Source organism: Canis lupus, chromosome 20, assembly GCF_003254725.2.
Source record: "Canis lupus dingo isolate Sandy chromosome 20, ASM325472v2, whole genome shotgun sequence".
Classification (NCBI taxonomy): Eukaryota; Metazoa; Chordata; class Mammalia; order Carnivora; family Canidae; genus Canis; species Canis lupus.
This window is the reverse complement of record NC_064262.1, coordinates 44,291,127-44,309,964: the sequence shown is the minus strand read 5'-3', so window position 1 is coordinate 44,309,964 and position 18,838 is coordinate 44,291,127. Positions and strand designations below refer to the sequence as shown.

General features: G+C 50.5%; 1 protein-coding gene across 6 annotated transcripts; it reads right to left on the bottom strand.

The window, feature by feature from the left end:
• Positions 1-1,838: 1,838 nt before the first annotated feature.
• TMEM161A (transmembrane protein 161A) lies at positions 1,839-18,183 on the bottom strand. Of its 6 annotated transcripts, XM_025458164.3 has the most exons (13): positions 17,987-18,183; positions 16,822-17,093; positions 14,997-15,100; positions 14,226-14,306; positions 13,760-13,857; positions 13,498-13,654; positions 11,287-11,438; positions 3,733-3,793; positions 3,491-3,634; positions 3,271-3,384; positions 2,948-3,122; positions 2,727-2,823; positions 1,839-2,426 (listed from the first exon to the last, which is right to left on the bottom strand). In XM_025458164.3, exons 2-13 carry the CDS (start codon positions 16,933-16,935, stop codon positions 2,173-2,175), a joined length of 1,551 nt encoding a protein of 516 aa, XP_025313949.1. In that variant the 5' UTR covers positions 16,936-17,093; positions 17,987-18,183; the 3' UTR covers positions 1,839-2,172. The 6 variants fall into 6 exon arrangements, with proteins under 6 accessions (XP_025313949.1, XP_025313945.1, XP_048954032.1 ...); XM_025458160.3 differs by lacking the exon at positions 16,822-17,093 and having other exon boundaries at positions 17,987-18,137; XM_049098075.1 differs by lacking the exons at positions 14,997-15,100; positions 16,822-17,093 and adding an exon at positions 14,007-14,095 and having other exon boundaries at positions 17,987-18,033.
• Between the last annotated feature and the right edge of the window lie 655 nt (positions 18,184-18,838).

Here is an 18,838-nt window from a genome sequence, read left to right as displayed (position 1 = left end):
GTTTTCTTTTTTTTTTTTTTAAGATTTTATTTGTTGATTTGAGAGAGAGCGAACAGGAGCAGGGGTGGAGGGGAGGGGCAGAGACAGAGGCAGAGGGAGAAGCAGACTCCTCCCACTGAGCAGAGAGCCTCCCTCAGGGCTTGATCCCATGACCCCGGGATCATGACCTGATCCAGGCACCCCAATACATTCCGTTTCTTGTACTAACAGGCTTCTCAGCCTGGGCACCACTAGCATCTGAGCTGGGGTCATCCTGGGCACATTTGGGTGCCCAGCAGCATCCTTAGCCTCCACCCCCCCCCCCAAGATGCACTGGTGTCTCTGTCCCCTCAGTTGTGACAACCCAAACTGTCTCCAGAAGATTGTCTCCAGACATGGACTATTGTCTGCGCCTGTGAGAAGCACTGACGTGTGGTGATTACCACTGCTGTGTCCGTTAACAAAAGTCATACTTCTAAAAACACAGGATCTTGACCACCCCCTATCTTCCCTATTTTTCTCTGATGTGGTTCCACTTAGTTTCTCTCATTCTTATGACTTTTCTTTTTAATTGTGCAATGTATCCCAGAAAGAGTGTGTAAGACATCTGTGGTTTAACGCCCGGCAGTGAGAGCCTGTGACCATTCATGGATTCTTCGTGCCTTGGCCTCGTCCCACGTGGGGCCACACCCCACTGTACCTGCTGTGCCTCACGCGTGTGCTAGTCACGCTCTTGCTTTTTTTTTTTTTTTAATTTTTATTTATGATAGTCACACACACAGAGAGAGAGAGAGAGGCAGAGACACAGGCAGAGGGAGAAGCAGGCTCCATGCACCGGGAGCCTGACGTGGGATTCGATCCCGGGTCTCCAGGATCGCGCCCTGGGCCAAAGGCAGGCGCTAAACCGCTGCGCCACCCAGGGATCCCGCTCTTGCTTTTCTTTAGGCGTTTCCACCTTCCTGCATGTCCCTAGACCACATGGCATTGAGCTCTGAGAGCAGAGAGCACGCATAGCCCTGGCTGAGCAAGCCTAGGGCCAGGTGGCCAGAGGCATCACTGCTGCCACTCCCTGTCGCCGCAGCAGGGTGGGGGGGTGGCTGTGTCAGTGGGCTGGGCGGGGTTTCAGGGCCTCCTGGGGTGCCAGCCATAGTGTGGGACCAGCAGAACTAGGGACAACACTCCATCCTCTCTGATTCCTGACCCAGTAGGTATGACCTGTTCTGTCCCGGCTGGGAGCTGGGCTTCCTGGCTTCCTTCCTTCTGGGAACTTCCTAGACACGTCCCTTGGGATGAAGCTCTTGTCCCGCAGCACCTGGAGACTTGCGGTCCCGGGGAATTCACATGGCCTGGTTCCATCAGGGCCTCCCTCTGCTCCGGTGTGTCTTCCCAGAACTCTCTGGCTTTGGAAGATTCTTCTGGGCCAGTTCTCTGATTTCCTTTGCTCCCTAGTGCCCCCCCCCGACCCCGCCCACCCATCGGTTTTCCATCTTTTATCTTCTTATTCCTCCTGCAAGATTCCTACTTTATCTGTCATCTCTATCTCCCTGCCTTCTCATCCCCCAGTCCCCTCCCAGGGCTCTCCCCCACCCTCCCCTCCCTCTTGCCACCACCCCAGCCTCCACCACCACCACCACCACCACCACCACCACCACCACCACCCCCCAGTCTTCTTTCTCTACTGATTTGTGGCCTCTCCTCTCAACATTGTTGCATTTCTTCTCTCCCCACCCCCTCCCTTCACTTCTTGCTCCCAGGCCTTTGCTCACAGTGTGGATGGCCCTGTGCTCTCCTTGGTCATTCCCTTCACCCAGCACCCAACGTCAACAAGCAGAAAGCTGCCTCCCAAACCACTCCAATCCTGATAGTAAAAATCAGCCTGTTCTTTTATTTGTTCAGAAGAATGACCCTCCAACCTGTGCGTCAAATAGCGGGGCGCGGGGGCATGCCATCCAGGGACAATGGCCCTGGGATCCTCTGGCACGGGGCCCAGGGCAAGAGTTTTGAGGCAGAAACATGGGACCCAAGGGGCCCAGGGCTCAGGCACTGCGGTGAAGTGGGCGGGCACAGCAGGTGCTGCGGGGGCCCCCCAGGCCCACCTGGCACCGGAGGATACTGAGGCACACGCGGAGGAAGCGGCCCTTACACCGCTGGCTCAGGCCCGGGCCTCGGGGCCCCAGGAGTGTCTGCGGGCGGCTAGGAGCCCGCCAGGTGCCGCTGGAAGTAGAGGCCGAAGAGGCTGGAGAGCAGCTGGCAGGCGGCTGTCCACCAGATGAGGAAGGTGAGGATGGCGCGGAGGAAGAGGGGCGTGAGCAGGCTGCCCAGGGCCCCAGCGATCAGCGCCGCTGTCTGCTGGGCCTCGTCGTCCCCCAGGCCCCCCAGGCGATCGTGGGTGGAGGACGGGGTCCGGGACTGCACGGGGATCCGGCCCGGGCCCCAGGAGTAGCCGCCTGCGAGAAGAGGAGGGTGGAGACGGGACGAGTAGAGGTACAGGCGGGTTAGACCTCTGGGACCCCCAATGGTGCTGACACCCCCCACCACCAGCCTTCGACTCCACCTCCCAGCCCCGCCTCCACCCCTCCACCGCCCCCCACCCGCCTCCTGTCCCCCACCCCAACCTCGGGGGCCCTCCTCCTACTCTCCCCTCCCCCGGGCCATCCAGGCTCCGCCCCCAGCCCACCCCCAGCTAAGAGCAAGCCCCCGCCCCTCCTCTCCGTCCTCGCTCCGACCCCACCCCACCCACTTCTCACCCAGTGTCTTGAGCAGCAGGGTGCAGCTGAGGGTGAAGATGAGCGGCGTCAGGTACTGCAGACTCACCACCGTCACGTAGCAATAGACTCGCACCACCTAGGGGGCAGGTAGCAGTGGCTACGTGGGAGGGGTGAGCGGGGCAGCCTTCCGGGCTTCGGGTGACCCCCTTCAGACCCCTGCCTTGAGCCCCGAGTTCCCTCCCAACCTTCGGTGCCCATACCCGCCTCTGGATCTCGCGGGCCTCTATGCGGCCGGCCTCCCGGCGCAGCTGCTCCACGCGGGCCTTGGCCAAGCACAGGTAGGCCTGCAGGTGGGGCCTGGTCACTGCCAGCCTTAGCAGGCACAGTGCCACCAGCACCCAGAGGCGCAGGGAGTCGAAGGCTGAGTCCGACAGCCTGTGGGGAGGGGAGTGAGGGGCTAGGGAGGCCGCCCCTGCTCCAGGATCTTCCCCCAGCATCCAAGGCTCCTCCCTGAGCCTCAGAGAGGGGGGGGTACACAGAAGGGCCCCCACTGTCCTCCCTCCCAGCCCCACCGGATGCGCACAGGGAGAAGGGCATCTCCCCAGGTGGTGCCTGGTGCAGGAAGTCTCGTGCAATGGGCTTGGTCCAGAGCCACAGGATGATCAGAGGGGACAGGAAGCTGATATGAAGAAAGAACCTAGGGGCAAGGGCACAGAGGAGTGAGGCCTGGGCACCCAGCATCCCCTTAGCCTCTTCTTTAGATTCCCCACCTCCATTCCCACCCATCTGGCACTCTACATAACTGCAGTGTGGGCCGGTCTTCCGACATGGTCAGTGCATCCAGGTGTGTCTGGGCCAGCCGCAGGCCCGGAAAGGTGAGGAAGGCACCTAGCATGGACCCCACGAATGCCAGCCCTATGCGGATGGCCAGCTTGGCCAGTGGGAGCCTGGGGAGAAGAGAAGGGTCAAGAGGCCCCAAAGCCCATCAGCACCCCACCTGCAAGTTACAGCCTGCTCTTGTACCACCTCACTTCCCAGGACTCACGCCCAGTCCCAGCCCTGCGTCTTCAGAAGTGGCTCCAAGTTCTGGGTCATACTGGCCAGGCCTGGGGAAGACAAGGAGAGGGCAGTGTCTAATAGACCCCTGGAGGGGCGCCAGGTGGCTCAGTCAGTTAAGTGTCTGGTTTCAGCTCAGGTCATGATCCCAGGGTTCTGGGATTGAGCCCTACACTGGGCTCCTTGCTCAGTGGGGAGCCTCCTTCTCTCTCTCCCTGTGCCTGCTGCTCCCCCCTACTTGTGCTCCCTCACTGTCAAATAAATTTTAAAAATCTTTAAAAAAATAAAAAATAATAGACCCCTGGAGCCTTCAGTGTCTGCTCTGACCCCCTCCCCCACAGACTTTTGCTCCCCAGGTAGGAATGCACCAGTGGAGCCGGGCCCTGTGCCAGGCAAAAGGATAACGTTGTGCCCTGGTTATGTGCATTTTTTTTTTTTTAAGAATAGGAAAATGTAACAGGCAGACACCCTTGAGTGGACTGGGGGACATGGTGGGGGAGAGCAGTGGACCATTGAGTCTGAGCTTCCTGGATTATACCAGGAATCCAGAGGGGCATGAAGGACTCCCATAGAAGAAAACCAAAGGCCTGGAAAGAATCCTCAGCTCAGGCCCTCAGATTTTCCACAGAGTAAAAAGCAAATAAAAATGAGCTCACAACCCAATTCACCAAACACACCAGGGAACAAATCACCAAAAAGGAGAATAAGCAGGGGGAAAAAGACAAATTTAAACCCTTCAGACTACAGAAAAATTTCAGGTATTATTATGTGAAATTATTGAGGAAAATAAAAGGTGGAATCACAGAACAGGCAACATGAGGCTGCCTCAGATGACCAGGTATATTTGCGAAGGGACCAGGTAAGCTCCTCCAAAGGGAAAATACAATTATTGAAATGACAGGTTGTTACATGGCATATTCAAAACAGCAAAAGGAGGAATGAGTGAATTGGATCTGAAGAAATCACTCAGATTCCAACTCAGAAAGATAAAAAGGTAGAAAATATGAAGGGAGATTAAGGGATAAGGGGGACAGAATAGAAAATCCAGCATAAGTCAAATAAGAGCCCCAGAGAGAGAAGGGAAGAGAGAATGAAGGAGAGAACATGTTGGAAGAGAATAGTTGAAAAAACTGCAGAATGAATGACACACACAAAATAAATCTGAATAATACAAAGAAATCCATACCTAGACACTGTAGTAAACTGGAATACCAAAAACAAAGAGACCGCAAAGCAGCCAGGTATTTAAGACAGATCACCTATAGAGGAAAGACAATTAGACTGGCAGCCAATGTCAACAGCAATCACAGAAAAAAGAACAAAAAGAAGGTGAAACGGTGAGATGTAGAAACAATGCCAAATAGGTCAGTAATCATAATAAATGTAAGCAGGTTAAAACTTTGAAGTTAAATGACACAGACTTAATTGAAAATATCCAGCTGTATGTTTTTTAAGGAGACATACCTCAACATAAGGTCCCTATAAGGTTGAAAGAAAAGGGATGTTAAAAAGATACAACAAATACAAAAGAAAAGTGGTATTGTATATTTGAGAGTTGCTAAGACAGTAGATCTTAAAAGTTTTCATCATAAGAAAAAAAAAGTTATATCTGTATGGTGATGGATGTTAGCCAGATTTATTGTGGTGATTGTTTTGTAATACATACAAATATCGAGTCATTATATTGTATACCTGAAACCAGCAATGGTATATGTCAAGTATATCTCAACTTTAAAAAAGAAGCCAAAAAGGCTATATTACCAGATAAACTAGAATAAGACAAATATTATTAGAATCAGAAGTGGTCAATATATCATAAGATGGTTGATTCACTAGGTATATATATAGCAATTCTAAACTTGTAAACACCTTGTCAATTAGCCACAAAACATATAAAGAAAACACTGACTAGGGCACCTGAGTGGCTCAATCAGTTAAGTGTCCAACTCGATTTCTGCTCAGGTCATTATCTTGGGGTTGTGAGGTTGAGCCCCACACGGGGCTCAGCACTGGTCATGAAGCTTGCTTAGGATTCTCTGTCTCCCCCTCCCTCTGCCCCTTCCCTCCTCTAAAAAAACAAAAACAAAAACAAAAAGAGAGAGAGATAAAGAAGAAGAAAGAAAAGAAATTGCAATGAAAACTTTAAATTACCCAGAACTGCCTGAAGATGTAAATTACAAGTCAAAACTTAAGGAATAGACAAAAGTGGGACTTAGTCAAATATTTATAGCCTTACATGCTAGAAATGCTAGCATAGAAATAGAAGAAGCTGAAAATTAATGAGCTAAATAGCCAACTAAGAAATTGGAAACAAGAAAAAGAAGCCTACCAGAGTAGTGCTATAAAAGCCAGAGGTCCTAGCCATGCAGAAGGGAAAGATCGGAAAAAGATGAAAGAAAATGAAAAGAACCCACAATTCACTAAAAATACAATTGTACAGCAAGGTCATTCCATGGAAAACACTCGGTTTGATCCCTACCTCATAAGACAGTAGTGAATGCCCAGGAGTTTAAGGGTTTACATGAAAAGCAAAATCGAAATATTGTGTTGGAAAATACAAAATGTCTTTCTGATTGTAGGGAAGGGAAGGGAATATATTCAAGACAAAAATCAACTAAAATAATGAACTGCTATTCATCAAAAGAGGTGAGGGGTGCAACTATAGTCAACAACTCAGCCCAAAAAATGTGGTGTGTGCATGCACAGAGAATAAATAATGCAAAAATGGCCAAATGAATCTAGGTCAAGGGCATATGGGAGTTCATTAGAGGATTCTTCCAACCATTCTGATGGTTTGAAATTTTTCAAAATAAAATATATAAGATTTTATTTTTAAGCAATCTCTACACCCAACATGGGGCTCAAACTACAACCTCGAGATCAAGAGTCACATACTCCACTGACAGGAGTGAGCCAGACAGGTGCCCTACAATTCTTTTTAAGAGAAAAAAAAAAACCCACACAAAGAAAGTACAAAGCCATGCCACAAATTTGAAGATACACTCCCTACCACCACTACATTTTAACTTCTTTAAATTTGGGATACAGGGATGCCTGGGTGGCTCAGTGGTTGAGCATCTGCCTTTGGCTCAGGGCATGATCCCAAGGTTTGGGATCAAGTCCCACATCAGGCTCCTCGTGGGGAGCCTGACTCTCCCTCTGCCTATGTCTCTGTCTGTGTCTCTCATGAATAAATAATTTTTAAATAATAAAATAAAATCTTTGGAAAAGGGGATCCCTGGGTGGCGCAGCGGTTTGGCGCCTGCCTTTGGCCAGGGCGCGATCCTGGAGACCCGGGATCGAATCCCACGTCGGGCTCCCGGTGCATGGAGCCTGCTTCTCCCTCTGCCTGTGTCTCTGCCTCTCTCTCTCTCTCTCTCTCTGTGACTATCATAAATTTAAAAAAAAAAAAAAAAAATTAAAAAAAAAAATCTTTGAAAAAGAAAAAAAATAGGCAAAGGACTTGAATAGACAATTCCTCCAAAGAAAATATACAGATGACCAACAAACATGAAGATGTGCTCAACATCACTCATCATTAGGCAAATACAAATAAAAACCACAATGAGATAGGATGGTCACTCTTAAGAAAAAAGTAAAGGGAAATAAATGTTGTTGAGGGGCATATGAGTGGCTCAGCCAGTTAGACATCTGCCTTCGGCGCAGGTTAGGATCCCAGTGTCCTGGGATTGAGCCCCACATCGGGCTCCCTGCTCAGTGGAGTGTCTGCTTTTCCCTTTGCTTGCCTCCCTCCCTGCTTTCTCTCTTTCTCATGCTTGTCCTCTCTCTCTCTCTCTCTCTCTCTCAAATAAATAAATGAAATCTTAAAAAAAAAAATGTTGGCAAAGATGTGGGGAAGCTGGAACCTTCGTGCACAGCTGGTAGGAATGTAGAATGGTGCAGCCACTCAAGGAAACAGTTTGTCGATTCCTCAAAAAAAAATTAAACATAGAATTACTACATAACCCGGCACTTCCACCTCTGGATCTGTACCCAAAAGAATTAAAAAGCAGGGACTTGTACACCCATGTTCATAGCAACACTGTTTGCAATAGTGAAAACATAGAAGCAACATAAATGCCCACTGATACATGAATGGATGAGCCAAATGGGATGTATTATGCAAAGGAATATTATTCAGCCTTAAAAAGAAAGGAAATTTGGACCCAGGCTACAGCATGGATGAACCTTAATGATATTATGCCCAGTGGAAGAAGCCAGTCACTAAGACAGATACTGCATGATTCCCCTCATATAAAGCATCTAGGGTAGTCAGACTCGTAGAGACGGAAGGTGCCAGAGGCTGGCGGGGGGGTGGGGAGGAATAGAGAGTCAGTGTTCAGTGGGGACAGAGTTTCAGATTTGCAAAGCGAAAGGTGGGGGTGAAATGGATGGTAGCAATGGTCGCATGACAATGTGGATGTGTTTCATGCCACTGAAGTGTACACTTAAAAATGATGAAAGTGGGGACGCCTGGGTGGCTCAGTGGTTGAGTGTCTACCTTGGGCTCGGGTCGTGATCCTCGGGTCCTGGGATGGAGTCCCTCATTGGGCTCCCCGTGGGAGACCTACTTTTCTCTCTGCCTATGTCTCTGCCTCTCTCTCTGTGTCTCTCATGAATAAATAATAAAATCTTTAAAAAAAAAAAAAAAAAAAAAAGACCACTAAAGGCATTGTTTTCCACCATTAGACCGGGAAAAATCAAGCACTTTCCATAGATCTCAAGTCATTTGCACTGGACTATGTCCCTGGAAGGTGCACTCATCACCCCACCTCACAAGCAGGGAGGAGAGGCAGGAGGCTGTTGCAATCTCACCCATGCTTGCCCGGGGTGACTGGGACTCAGTGGACGGCCTGTATGCAGTGTCCTCACTCCGAACCCTGGGCTGTTTGGCTGGCGGGAGTGCTACGAGAATAGCTCTGAAAAAACGCTGAGGCACCATCTTAGGAAGGTGAACACATCCCCATCATCCCCAAATCCTGTGCCCAAAGAAATGCCTGCGTATGCGTACAAGGAAACATGTACAAGAATGTTCCCTATAGCAACCGTGAAAAAGCTCAAATCTCGAAACCACCTAAATCTCCCAGCACAGAAGAATGGACAAATGAAGACAAGTGGCCCCACAAGAGAATGTCATTGATCCGTGAGAAGAGGTGAACAAAAGCTGCTCAGACTGACATGTCCTCGTTTTGTAAACAATATTAAAAAGACAGAAAAGCACCAGTTGGCAGATCACATACTGGCTAACACCATCCACAACAGCGAGCAAACTGTATGATGAATTCTTTAGGGACAGAGACATATGTAATGAAACTATTTTTTACAAAGGCAAAGGAATGGGGTGGCTCAGTGGCTCAGTCGGACCAAGAATCCGACTCTTGGTCTCAGCTCAGATCTTGATCTCAGGGTTGAGTTTAAGCCTTGTGTTGGCTTAAACTTATTTATTAAAAAAAAAAAAAAAAAAAAGAGGGAATCCCTGGGTGGCGCAGCAGTTTGGCGCCTGCCTTTGGCCCAGGGTGCGATCCTGGAAACCCGGGATCGAATCCCACGTCGGGCTCCCGGTGCATGGAGCCTGCTTCTCTCTCTGCCTGTGTCTCTGCCTCTCTCTCTCTCTCTCTCTCTGTGATAACTATCATAAATAAATAAAAATTAAAAAAAAAGAAAAAAAAGAAAAAAGCAAAGGAATGATAAACACAAAATTTGGGAGACCAGTTGGGGCTGTGAGTAGGGGAGGAAGGTAGTGGGACTGGAAAGGAACACCAGAGACATGTAAGAAGGTTGAGAATGTTCTGGTTCTCATTTAACAAGATAGTTTGTTACATTATTTTGCTTTGTAATTTACATATACATGTTCTATATGTGTGTGTGCGTGTGTATGTATACATATATATGTCAAACATTATGTAATTTTAAAAACTGAAAAGCAGGGAAAATTGGTGAAGATAAAGCTCAAGAAGCACAGCAAAACTGCATGCCATGGTGAATATTTTGATCTTTATTCAAAGACCACTAGGGTCTGGTATCAGGCAGAGAAGTGATATGATCCAAATGGTATTTTTAAAAGCTCACCCAAAGAATAGAGAAAGACAAAAGAAAAATGGGAAACTAAGAAAAAATATTTGCACCTACTATCACACATAAAGGTTAATGTCTATAATATATAAAGAGCTCCTACAAATCAATAAAAGGGTCAACAACTCAATAGAAAACTGGGCAAAAGAACAGATTTTTTCTGGAAGCAGAGAGAAATTACTTTTCCACATAGGAAAAGATGCTCACCCTCACTTATATTTTCACCTATCAGATTTCCCAAGACAAAAAAAGAAAAAAAAAAAGAAAAAAGAAAGTCTGAGGAAACACATTGAAGAGGATGTGGGGAAATAGGCACTTCATTCATCTTTTCCTAAATGGGAATTTACAACATCATCAAAATTAAAAATGCACTTCTGGGCAGCCCCATGGTGCAGCAATTTAGCACCGCCTGCGGCCTGGGGTTTGATCCCAGAGACTCGGGATCAAGTCCCGCGTCGGGCTCCCTGCATGGAGCCTTCTTCTCCCTCTGCCTGTGTCTCTCTGCCTTTCTCCCTCTCTCTCTCTGTGTGTGTCTCTATGAATAATTTTTTTTAAAAAATGCACTTCCTTGCACAGGACCACATGTGCAAGGGTATTCCTATACAACACTTGTAAAACAACATGGTTGTGAACAACAATGTTTACTAGTGAAAGATTTAGATATCCAGAAGTAGGGGACTGGTTAAATAATCATAGAACATCCATAAAATGAAATACTATGTGGGCATTAAAAAAAAAAAAACACACTGTATGTACAGTTAAGGGACAACCTCCAAAGTAATGTTTTTAAGGGGAAAGGAGCCATAAACACTACTGTTTTATGGGGAAAAAAGAAAGTGATCCCCCAGTTTTCCTCCTGGAAGGAGAGTTGGCATGGGTGATTTTTTACTCTATGTATATCCTCTTGTACTTTATGAATTTTGTGCCATTTATCCATTTCCATCACCAAATTAGAATAAGTAGATAGGAAATCATTATGGCTGCTGGGGAGAGGGAAGATAAGGGCAGCAGAAGTGCCCTGCAAAGAACTACAGCTGCAGGCTGCCATCAGGGACAGTGAGCCAGGATATCCTTTTGCCCCAAAGCCCCAGGAGATGCCCAGGGTAGCAAGCGGCCATAGAGACTACTCAGGCCCAAGCAGTCCCCTGCCCCTTCACCTAATATGTGCTGGTGGAACAAGCCACTCAAACCCCACTTCCTTTTTTTTTTTTTTTTTTAATTTTTTTTTTATTTTATTTATTTATGATAGTCACAGAGAGAGAGAGAGAGAGAGGCAGAGACACAGGCAGAGGGAGAAGCAGGCTCCATGCACCGGGAGCCTGATGTGGGATTCGATCCCGGGTCTCCAGGATCGTACCCTGGGCCAAAGGCAGGCGCCAAACCACTGCGCCACCCAGGGATCCCCATCAAACCCCACTTCCACAAGGGAGTGGTGGCCGTGGTGACCCCATGCCTCAGAGACTGAACATACCTGGCTCCAGCCCCAGCTCGAGAGTGTCCTCCTGGACCACCTGTACCAGCATGGCCAGGAGCAGAAAGAGGAAGGCAAAGGTGAGGCAGACAGAGCGTTCGCCCCCTTCCTCGGTGCTGAAGTACAAGCGGGTCACCATCAGGAACATCTTGCTGGGGATGAGGCTAAGGAAGCCTGGAGCAGCTACAGTGCCCCCTCCCCACTCCCCCACTCCCAGCCAAATTATCCCCCCAACCCCAGAGCCCAAAACACCAGAGCTGGGGTTTGGAGTCTTGGGGAGCAGGGCAATGACCCGGGAGAGGAGTGAGCTACCCAACAAGCCCAGAACACAAGGTCCATGTTGCTCATGCCTGTGTCAGCAGGCTTGGGGTGTGTGGGTGGCAGGCATGCCTGGGCTTCCAGCTCAGCCTCATCACACCACCTATAGCCATTCCTCTTTTTGTTTTTTCTTTTTTAAAATATTTATTTGTTTGTTTGTTTATTTAGAGCTTGAGTTGGGGGAGGAGCAGAGCAGAGAGGGGGAAAGAATCTCAGGTCAACTCCATGCTGAGCAAGGAGCCCAGTTCAGGGCTCGATCCCATGATACCACCGAGATCATGACCCCAGCTGAAATCAAGAGTTGGAGGCTCAACCAACCCGTATCTGTGGCCATTTCTGATTAAAATAGCCAGCAAGGGACACCTGGGTGGTTCAGTGCTTAAGCGTCTGTCTGTCTTTGGTTCGGGTGGAGTCCCACATCAGGCTCACTGCAGGAAGCCTGCTTCTCCCTCTGCCTGTGTCTCTGCCTCTCTTTCTCTGTGTCTCCTATGAATAAATAAATAAAATATTGAAAGAAAGGGCAGCCCCGGTGGCTCAGCGGTTTAGCGCCACCTACAGCCCAGGGCATCCTAGAGACCTGGGATCCATCCCAAGTCGGGCTCCCTGCATGGAGCCTGTTTCTCCCTTTGCCTGTGTCTGCCTCTCTCTCTCTCTCTCTCTCTCTGTGTATTCTCATGAATAAATAAATAAAATCTTAAAAATAAATAAAAATAAAAATAAAATCTTAAAAAAAATCTTGAAAGAAAGGAAAGAAAGCAAGAAAAGAAAGAAAAGAAAGAAGGAAAAAGAAAGAAAAGAAAGAAAAAAAGAAAGAGAAAGAAAAAAAAGAAGAAAAGAAGAAAAGAAAAAAGAAAGAAAGAGAAAGAAAAGAAAAGAAAAGAAAAGAAAAGAAAAGAAAAGAAAAGAAAAGAAAAGAAGGATCACTGGGTGGCTCAGTGGTTTAGCGCCTGCCTTTGGCCCAGAGCTTGATCCTGGAGTCCTGGGATTGAGTCCCACATCGGACTCCCTGCATGGAGTCTGCTTCTCCCTCTGCCTGTGTCTCTGCCTCTCTCTCTGTGTCTCTCATGAATAAATAAATAAAATAGAAAGAAAAAGAAAGAAGAAGAAAGAAAGAAAGAAAGAAAGAAAGAAAGAAAGAAAGAAAGAAAGAAAGAGAAAGAAAGAAAGAAAGAAAGAAAGAAAGAAAGAAAGAAAGAAAGAAAGAAAGAAAGAAAGAACCAGCAAGTCTGTCTCTTCGGGAGGTCTGGCCTCCCTGACCCACCTAGCCTGGCTGCATTCATGGCAGGAAAATCTCCCATTCCTCAGAGAAACTATCAGAGATACAAGGGCTGTATCTCTAATCTGCCCTGAAAGAGACCCACAGGGCTTTCCAGAACCAGTGTGGGCTTCCAGACCGACTCTTCTTCACAAGCCCATCCCACAAGGGCCTTTCTCAGACTTGGGCCTTCAATGTACAGGTTTGCCTCTGTTCCCCAGGCAGCGTCATAAAAAAACATGCCAGAGGGAGCATGGCCCTGCATCTGGGCTGGTGACTTGCTCTGACCAAGAGAATGGACAGGGGTGGGGTGGGCCAACTTCCTGCAAAGCCTCAGGAGGCTCTTAGCACCCCTTCTTCCTTGCTGATGTTTCTGCTACTTGGAAGAACCTCGGCCTCACCTGCTGGAAGGTGGGACCCCTTAGAGCAGAGATATGGAGGCCCGGCTGAGCCTAGCCCAGGAGGAGAGCAAATAAAACAGTGACCATTTTACACCACCCAGTTTGGGGGAGTTTTGGGGGGTGGCAGCCGATAACTGATAGGCCAATCTGGGGGTGAGGGGGGTGGAGGAAAGCTCGAGGCCCGCTCCCACCTGCCTCCCTCCTCCCACACCCACTCGGCAGCCTGAGGAAGGATACATGGAGAAGGCGATGGTGAGCAGGCACCAGAACACGGCGATGTTGGTCTCCTTGGCCGGGCCCAGCACGTAGTAGTAGGCCTCTGTGAAGACGTACACGCCGCCCGAGTACACGGCGAAGTCCACGAACCACTGGTACTCCAGGAAGAAGCGTAGGACTGCGGGGAGCAGCAGCTCAGCGCGCAGGCCAGCGCTGGACCCCGCGCCAATCCCCCAGAGTGTGGGCTGAGGCTGGGGCGCTGTGGACCCAGCTGGGCTGTTACCGAGGGCATCAACTGCTGTGAGGGGGCAGGTCTCCAGCTGGAAAGGGGCGTCTCGGGGCACAGACAGGGGCTTTTCTTCACTATAGCCATTGGCCCACCTGGGGAAGGGGGTACGAGGAAGGAGTGTCAGAGCACCATCCTCAGTTCTCTCCTCCCCGCCAGACGTGGCCACCCACCACCCCAGGCTAGCCTGAGAGGTCCCACCGGGCCACCCTCAGAGCACAGGAGGAGCTGGCTTGGGAGGTACCTTCTCCCCAGGCCTGGGTCTCTGCACACCAGGGTGCCACGCCACCCGCTCACAGGGCTGGCCCAGAGCAAACTTCCAATAAGCATTAGCTGTCAACGGGAAGCAACCAATGAATGACAGTGCCATCTTCTCAGCCTGGGGGGTGTCCACCACTCTCCTCGGTGCCCAGATCTGCACCTGGAAGGGGAGCCGCTCCCCTGAGGCTGGGGGCTCACTCACCGCTCCTTCCTGCCTCTGGGCCTCGGCTTTCCCTCCAGGGACCGAAGCTCTTCCTCAGTAGGATGCTTGTATCGGAAGAGACTGAGGGCAAAGATGGGGAAGTCAGGAAAGCTCAGGCATGGAGGGTTCAAGGCAGTGAATCCTCAGTCCCAGGGCTGGAGTCAGGAGAGCTGGACCCGAAACGCATGGGGACAGGCTAGCAGGGGCCATGCAAGGCCAGGGGAAGGCTCAGGAGGGTGGGTTAGGGGTTTGCTGGGGGAGTGCAGCGAGAAGTTCTCCGGAAAGCCAGGGTGGCGAGGCATCCCGGACACCCCTGAATCTGCTGGCTATCTCTTCTAGCGGAGCAGGCATGTGCATTGTTCTGGAAAGTTCATGGTTTCCACCAGATCTCAGAAAGGGTCCAAGATCCAAACAGGGACGAAAAGCATTGCAGGAAACAGGTCTCAGCGAGACTACTGTGGAACAGGATCCTAACAGGGGGTTAGGATCCAGGAAGGCAGGGAGTGGAGGAAGTAACTGTTCTTCCCAGTGTGGAAATGTGGTCTCACAGCTGTGTACAGCTGTCAAAACTGACCCAACTGCGAGCTTCAAATATTTGCAGTCTATTGTACGTCAATTATATCTCAATAACGTTTTTTAAAAACCAAAACCAAAAAATAAAAAATAAAAAACCAAAACCACTTCGTAGGGCTCGCGCAGGGTTTGAAGGAGGCAGAGGGGGCGGGCCTAGGCGGGGCTCCTCCCACCGCCCGGGGCGGGGCTGTGGCTCACCTGCCGTTGCAGAGCAGCCAGCGTGCGAAGGAGCAGTGAGGTGCCAGCCTATGCATGAGGGTGGCGGTGAGCAGGGTCACCACCAGCTGCACTCCCAGGACCGCCTGGGGAGAGGGGACATGAAGGGCAGCGTCTGCCAGAAGGTCACAAGCTCCCTGCCTGGGAACTCAGGCTATTTATAGGGAGGCTGGGGCCAGGTTGGGGAGGGTGGATCTCCCAGGTCCCAGCAGCATCTTGAAGGAGGGGCCTGGGGTGGGGTCAGACTCAACCCAGGGAGCCCCTGCTGTGTGTGGATTTCCCCCACTCCCTACCACCACCACCTAGCTGGGGTGTGGGGTGGCGGTGAGCACGCGCGGGAGCAGAGACTAGGGTTCGTTTCTGGTCTCCGCTATGGATTTCAGGTATTCATCTCCCTCAGGCCTCGGTTTCCCCATCTGGAGATGGGGTGCTATTTTGTTTCGTGTACTGTCAAGACCACTTTCCGGACCTTAGAGGAGCATACCCTGTGAAAGAGGCACCCCTCCCACGGTCCCACCCGCACAATGTGGTGCACCCTGGCAGCTTCCCCCTGTCTTTCCCACCAGAGATTATCCTGATGAATCCATAGCCCTCTCCTTCTCCTTCTCCCTCCCTTTGTAATCGACCTCCTTGGAAAGCCTATTTCTGGCCACTATCAGTGTCAGGACAAAGACTTACACGTTTGGGTGGGATGACTTTTTAAATTAGGAATTTCTCACTAAGTTCTACATAACAAACTATTTAACAATTCAGAACACGTTTTCCTATATTAGTTTTAAAACGTTTTAGAAGAAATGCTTTGGGTAATCAGTCTGAAGCTCAGTTTTCCTGCTTGAATGCAGTAAATACCAATTTGGTATCAGTAATTATGTAATTATACAAAATTATGTGCTCAGGAGTGCTGTCGACTAGTATTATGATATTATAATTAACAACTAAAAGTGAAATAAAGATTACTTTAATATTAAAATTAATTGTTAAAATGATTCTTTAATCGGGCAAAAATATGCTAACTTTAATAGGAAAAGCTCCAGCGTGATGCGTATCCAGCCAACACAGTAATTCAGAATGACTGCTGAGAAATCCATCATTACGATAACCTAACAGGATATTTTCTCTATGCCCGTGATTCATAAACCAGAAACATTTTTTCAGTACTGAGGTCGGGGCACCATCTTTCTGGTCTCTAAATCTCACAAATCTCCTATTCTCACTGCTCACCCTCCCTAACCCTAAAATGCAGACTGGTGAGCAGTCAATAAAGAACATGGGCATGGTCAGTCAGGGGGCCCCCTTTCAAGCCCAGTGAGGCAGGCCTCTCCTCCTCCTAGGATCCTCTTCTCCCCTCCCCATGCCCCCAGAGCCTCCCACCTGTGCCTCTACAGATATCAGACCCTGGGGCTCCCCTGCCAACTTTCCTTTTTCTCTCTTTGGCTTCCACGCTGTGACTCAATCTCCTGCTAGGTTTTTAACCACTGTTGGCCCAGCACAACCCCAGCACAGAGGCACCTCTAGCCTGGACTTCCATGCCACCGAGCTCGAGCTTGCGGATCAACTCTGTCTGGAGGCCCCAGGACCCATCCATCACTCCCACGGACACAGCCCTCAGCCCTTCCCAGTGAGTCAGCATGTCAGTCAACATCCAACTCCTTTTCACAGCCTGCAAGGCCTGGTGGGCCCAACTCTAGACACTCTGCCCAACTGCTCGGCTTTCTTGGTAGCCCTCTCTGTGTCGAACCCCTGGGTTCTCCATTGCAGACCCCTATCACCCTCTGACACCTCCCAGGGCGGGGACCTTTGTTCAGACCTTTCGGTTCCAGCACCTAGGACAGGCAGGATAGAAGGAAGGAAGGAGAGAGGGAGGGAAGAAGGAGCAAGGAAGGAGGGCAGGAGAAGGTAAGGAGGGAAGAAAGACAGGCATCCCTCCGCCTGAGGCTCCTGAGGTCGGTCCAGGGGCGTTTCTCAAGCCCCGCCCCCCAGCAGCCTCCGTCTTGAGGTCCTGGCTCTGCAGGTTTCCAAAGATATCTGGAGCCCCGCATCGGCCCACGTCCCTCTCCTCCTCAAAGCCTTTCCCTGAACCTACAATCCAAGAATGTGAGGAATTTTGCTACCTGCGAACACCAATGAGATATTTCTCCATCCTGTTCTCGAGAACCCTTCCGCTCAGCTCCCACTGCTTCCCGCACCCCGCGCCGGCCTGGAACCGCGTCGGCTTTTCGGGGCTTTTCAGTTCGGGCGCCTCCCAACGCCCCTCCTCGGGCATTCCCCCAGGCAGGGCCGGGTGGTCATCTAGGGCCCCTCGCTCCGCCCAGTCCGAACATTTAGGAGTTGGGAGTTCCTGCTCTCGCCCCGCATCAGCCTGACCCACCCAAGTGGCCGGGCTAAGTGTGAATAACCCCAATAGACTGGACCCAAAGCCGCGTGACACCTGAGGGTTTCAACTGTGCTGTCTCTAATTCTGGGACCCTCGCGCGCCCCGAGGCCACCCTGATCCCCTTGGCCGGGCTCCTCCTCTCGGGGCTCTCCCTGGCCCTTCTACAGGCCTCCATCCACGCAGTGGCCCCCCATCCTTCCGCAGGACCCACGTCGCCAAGCGTGGGCTCCAGGGGGACCCCAAACCTCCCCAGCGACGATCTGTACGTTCCCGGGGCCCCGGGCACCTCTGCAGCGCTGCGACCCCTCGGCAGGACCCCAGGCCCTTAGAGGGCCCCCAGGGATTTTCCCAGAATTCCCGAGCGCTCGGGGGCCTCCAGTCCCCTACCTAGGCAGAACCCTCAACCCCCACACAGGTCCCACAGGGAGACTGGATGGACCCAGAGAGGGACACATGGCCCTCTGCGCGACCCAGAGTCCCTCAGAGCTCCCAATCCCCACAAAGGGATCCCCGCCCCCTCGGTGTCTCCCCGAACCCCCCACAAAGGGATCCCTGGCCCCTCCATCAAGGCCCCCCGGACGGCGGGCCGCCGGCTCACCATGTCGCCGGCGGGAGCGAGGTCCGCTGACCCGAGGCTCCGTCCCCTCGAGGGAATCTAACCAATCAGAGTCCAAGTCTGTTCTGACAAACAGCCCGAAAGGCCAATCGTCGGGCTTGCAGCTGGAGCAAACCACGGGGGCCACGAGGTCGCTCGAGTTGCATGCCGGAGGTTGTAGTTCAAAGACCCTCGGCACGTTCAGGCCTCGGCGGAGTCAGGACTCTCTCTGGGACCGTGTGGCCGTCCTCCCTGAGACTCAGTCTCCTGGCATCTGCACCTATCTCGCAGGTCTGAGGCAAATGCATTCATTTATCCACACACTGCCTCCCACTGGAGAGTTCTGAACGTGGAACTCCCCTGATCAAGAACATTCGGGTGCTCCCACTGACTAGACTCTCAAGTGCTCAGACTGAATTCTTATACCTCTACCTGACTCCAGTCAGCTGCCAGCACTACACACTATAATACAGCTTGCCACTGGCCATGCTACCTCATACCTCCAGGCCCCTCTAAATGCTATCTTTCATCTTGGACTACCTCCTTTCTCAGTGCTTTTCGTTTGGCAAAGCCTTATTCATCTCTATCAGCCAGGACTCTGATTGCACACACACACATGTACACACACACACCCCAACTTAAATGGGCTCCAGGGAAAATTTTGTGACAAAAAGCTCTAAAAGTACAGTGAGCTTCAGGCATGGCTGGATCAAAGACAAAAAAAAATAGTCTCAAGAATCTGATGTTTTGTGTTTCAAGGCTTGGAGGAAAGGGCTTCTAGCTTGGTTATCTAAGTTTTGCCACCTGTATTTTTATAGATAAGTGCATCTGCCTGAATGTAGAACATAACATGTG

What these genes read in the sequence shown, in the direction of transcription:
- TMEM161A (XM_025458164.3), bottom strand. Translation starts at nt 16,935, where the DNA reads ATGCCTGTCTTTCTTCCCTCCTTACCTTCTCCTGCCCTCCTTCCTTGC. An exon ending in CACAGCAGTTGATGCCCTCG is followed by an intron (nt 13,655 to 13,759) that starts GTAACAGCCCAG and finishes TGCTCCCCGCAG; the next exon opens with TCCTACGCTTCTTCCTGGAG. An exon ending in CTCACCATCGCCTTCTCCAT is followed by an intron (nt 11,439 to 13,497) that starts GTATCCTTCCTC and finishes CCTCATCCCCAG; the next exon opens with CAAGATGTTCCTGATGGTGA.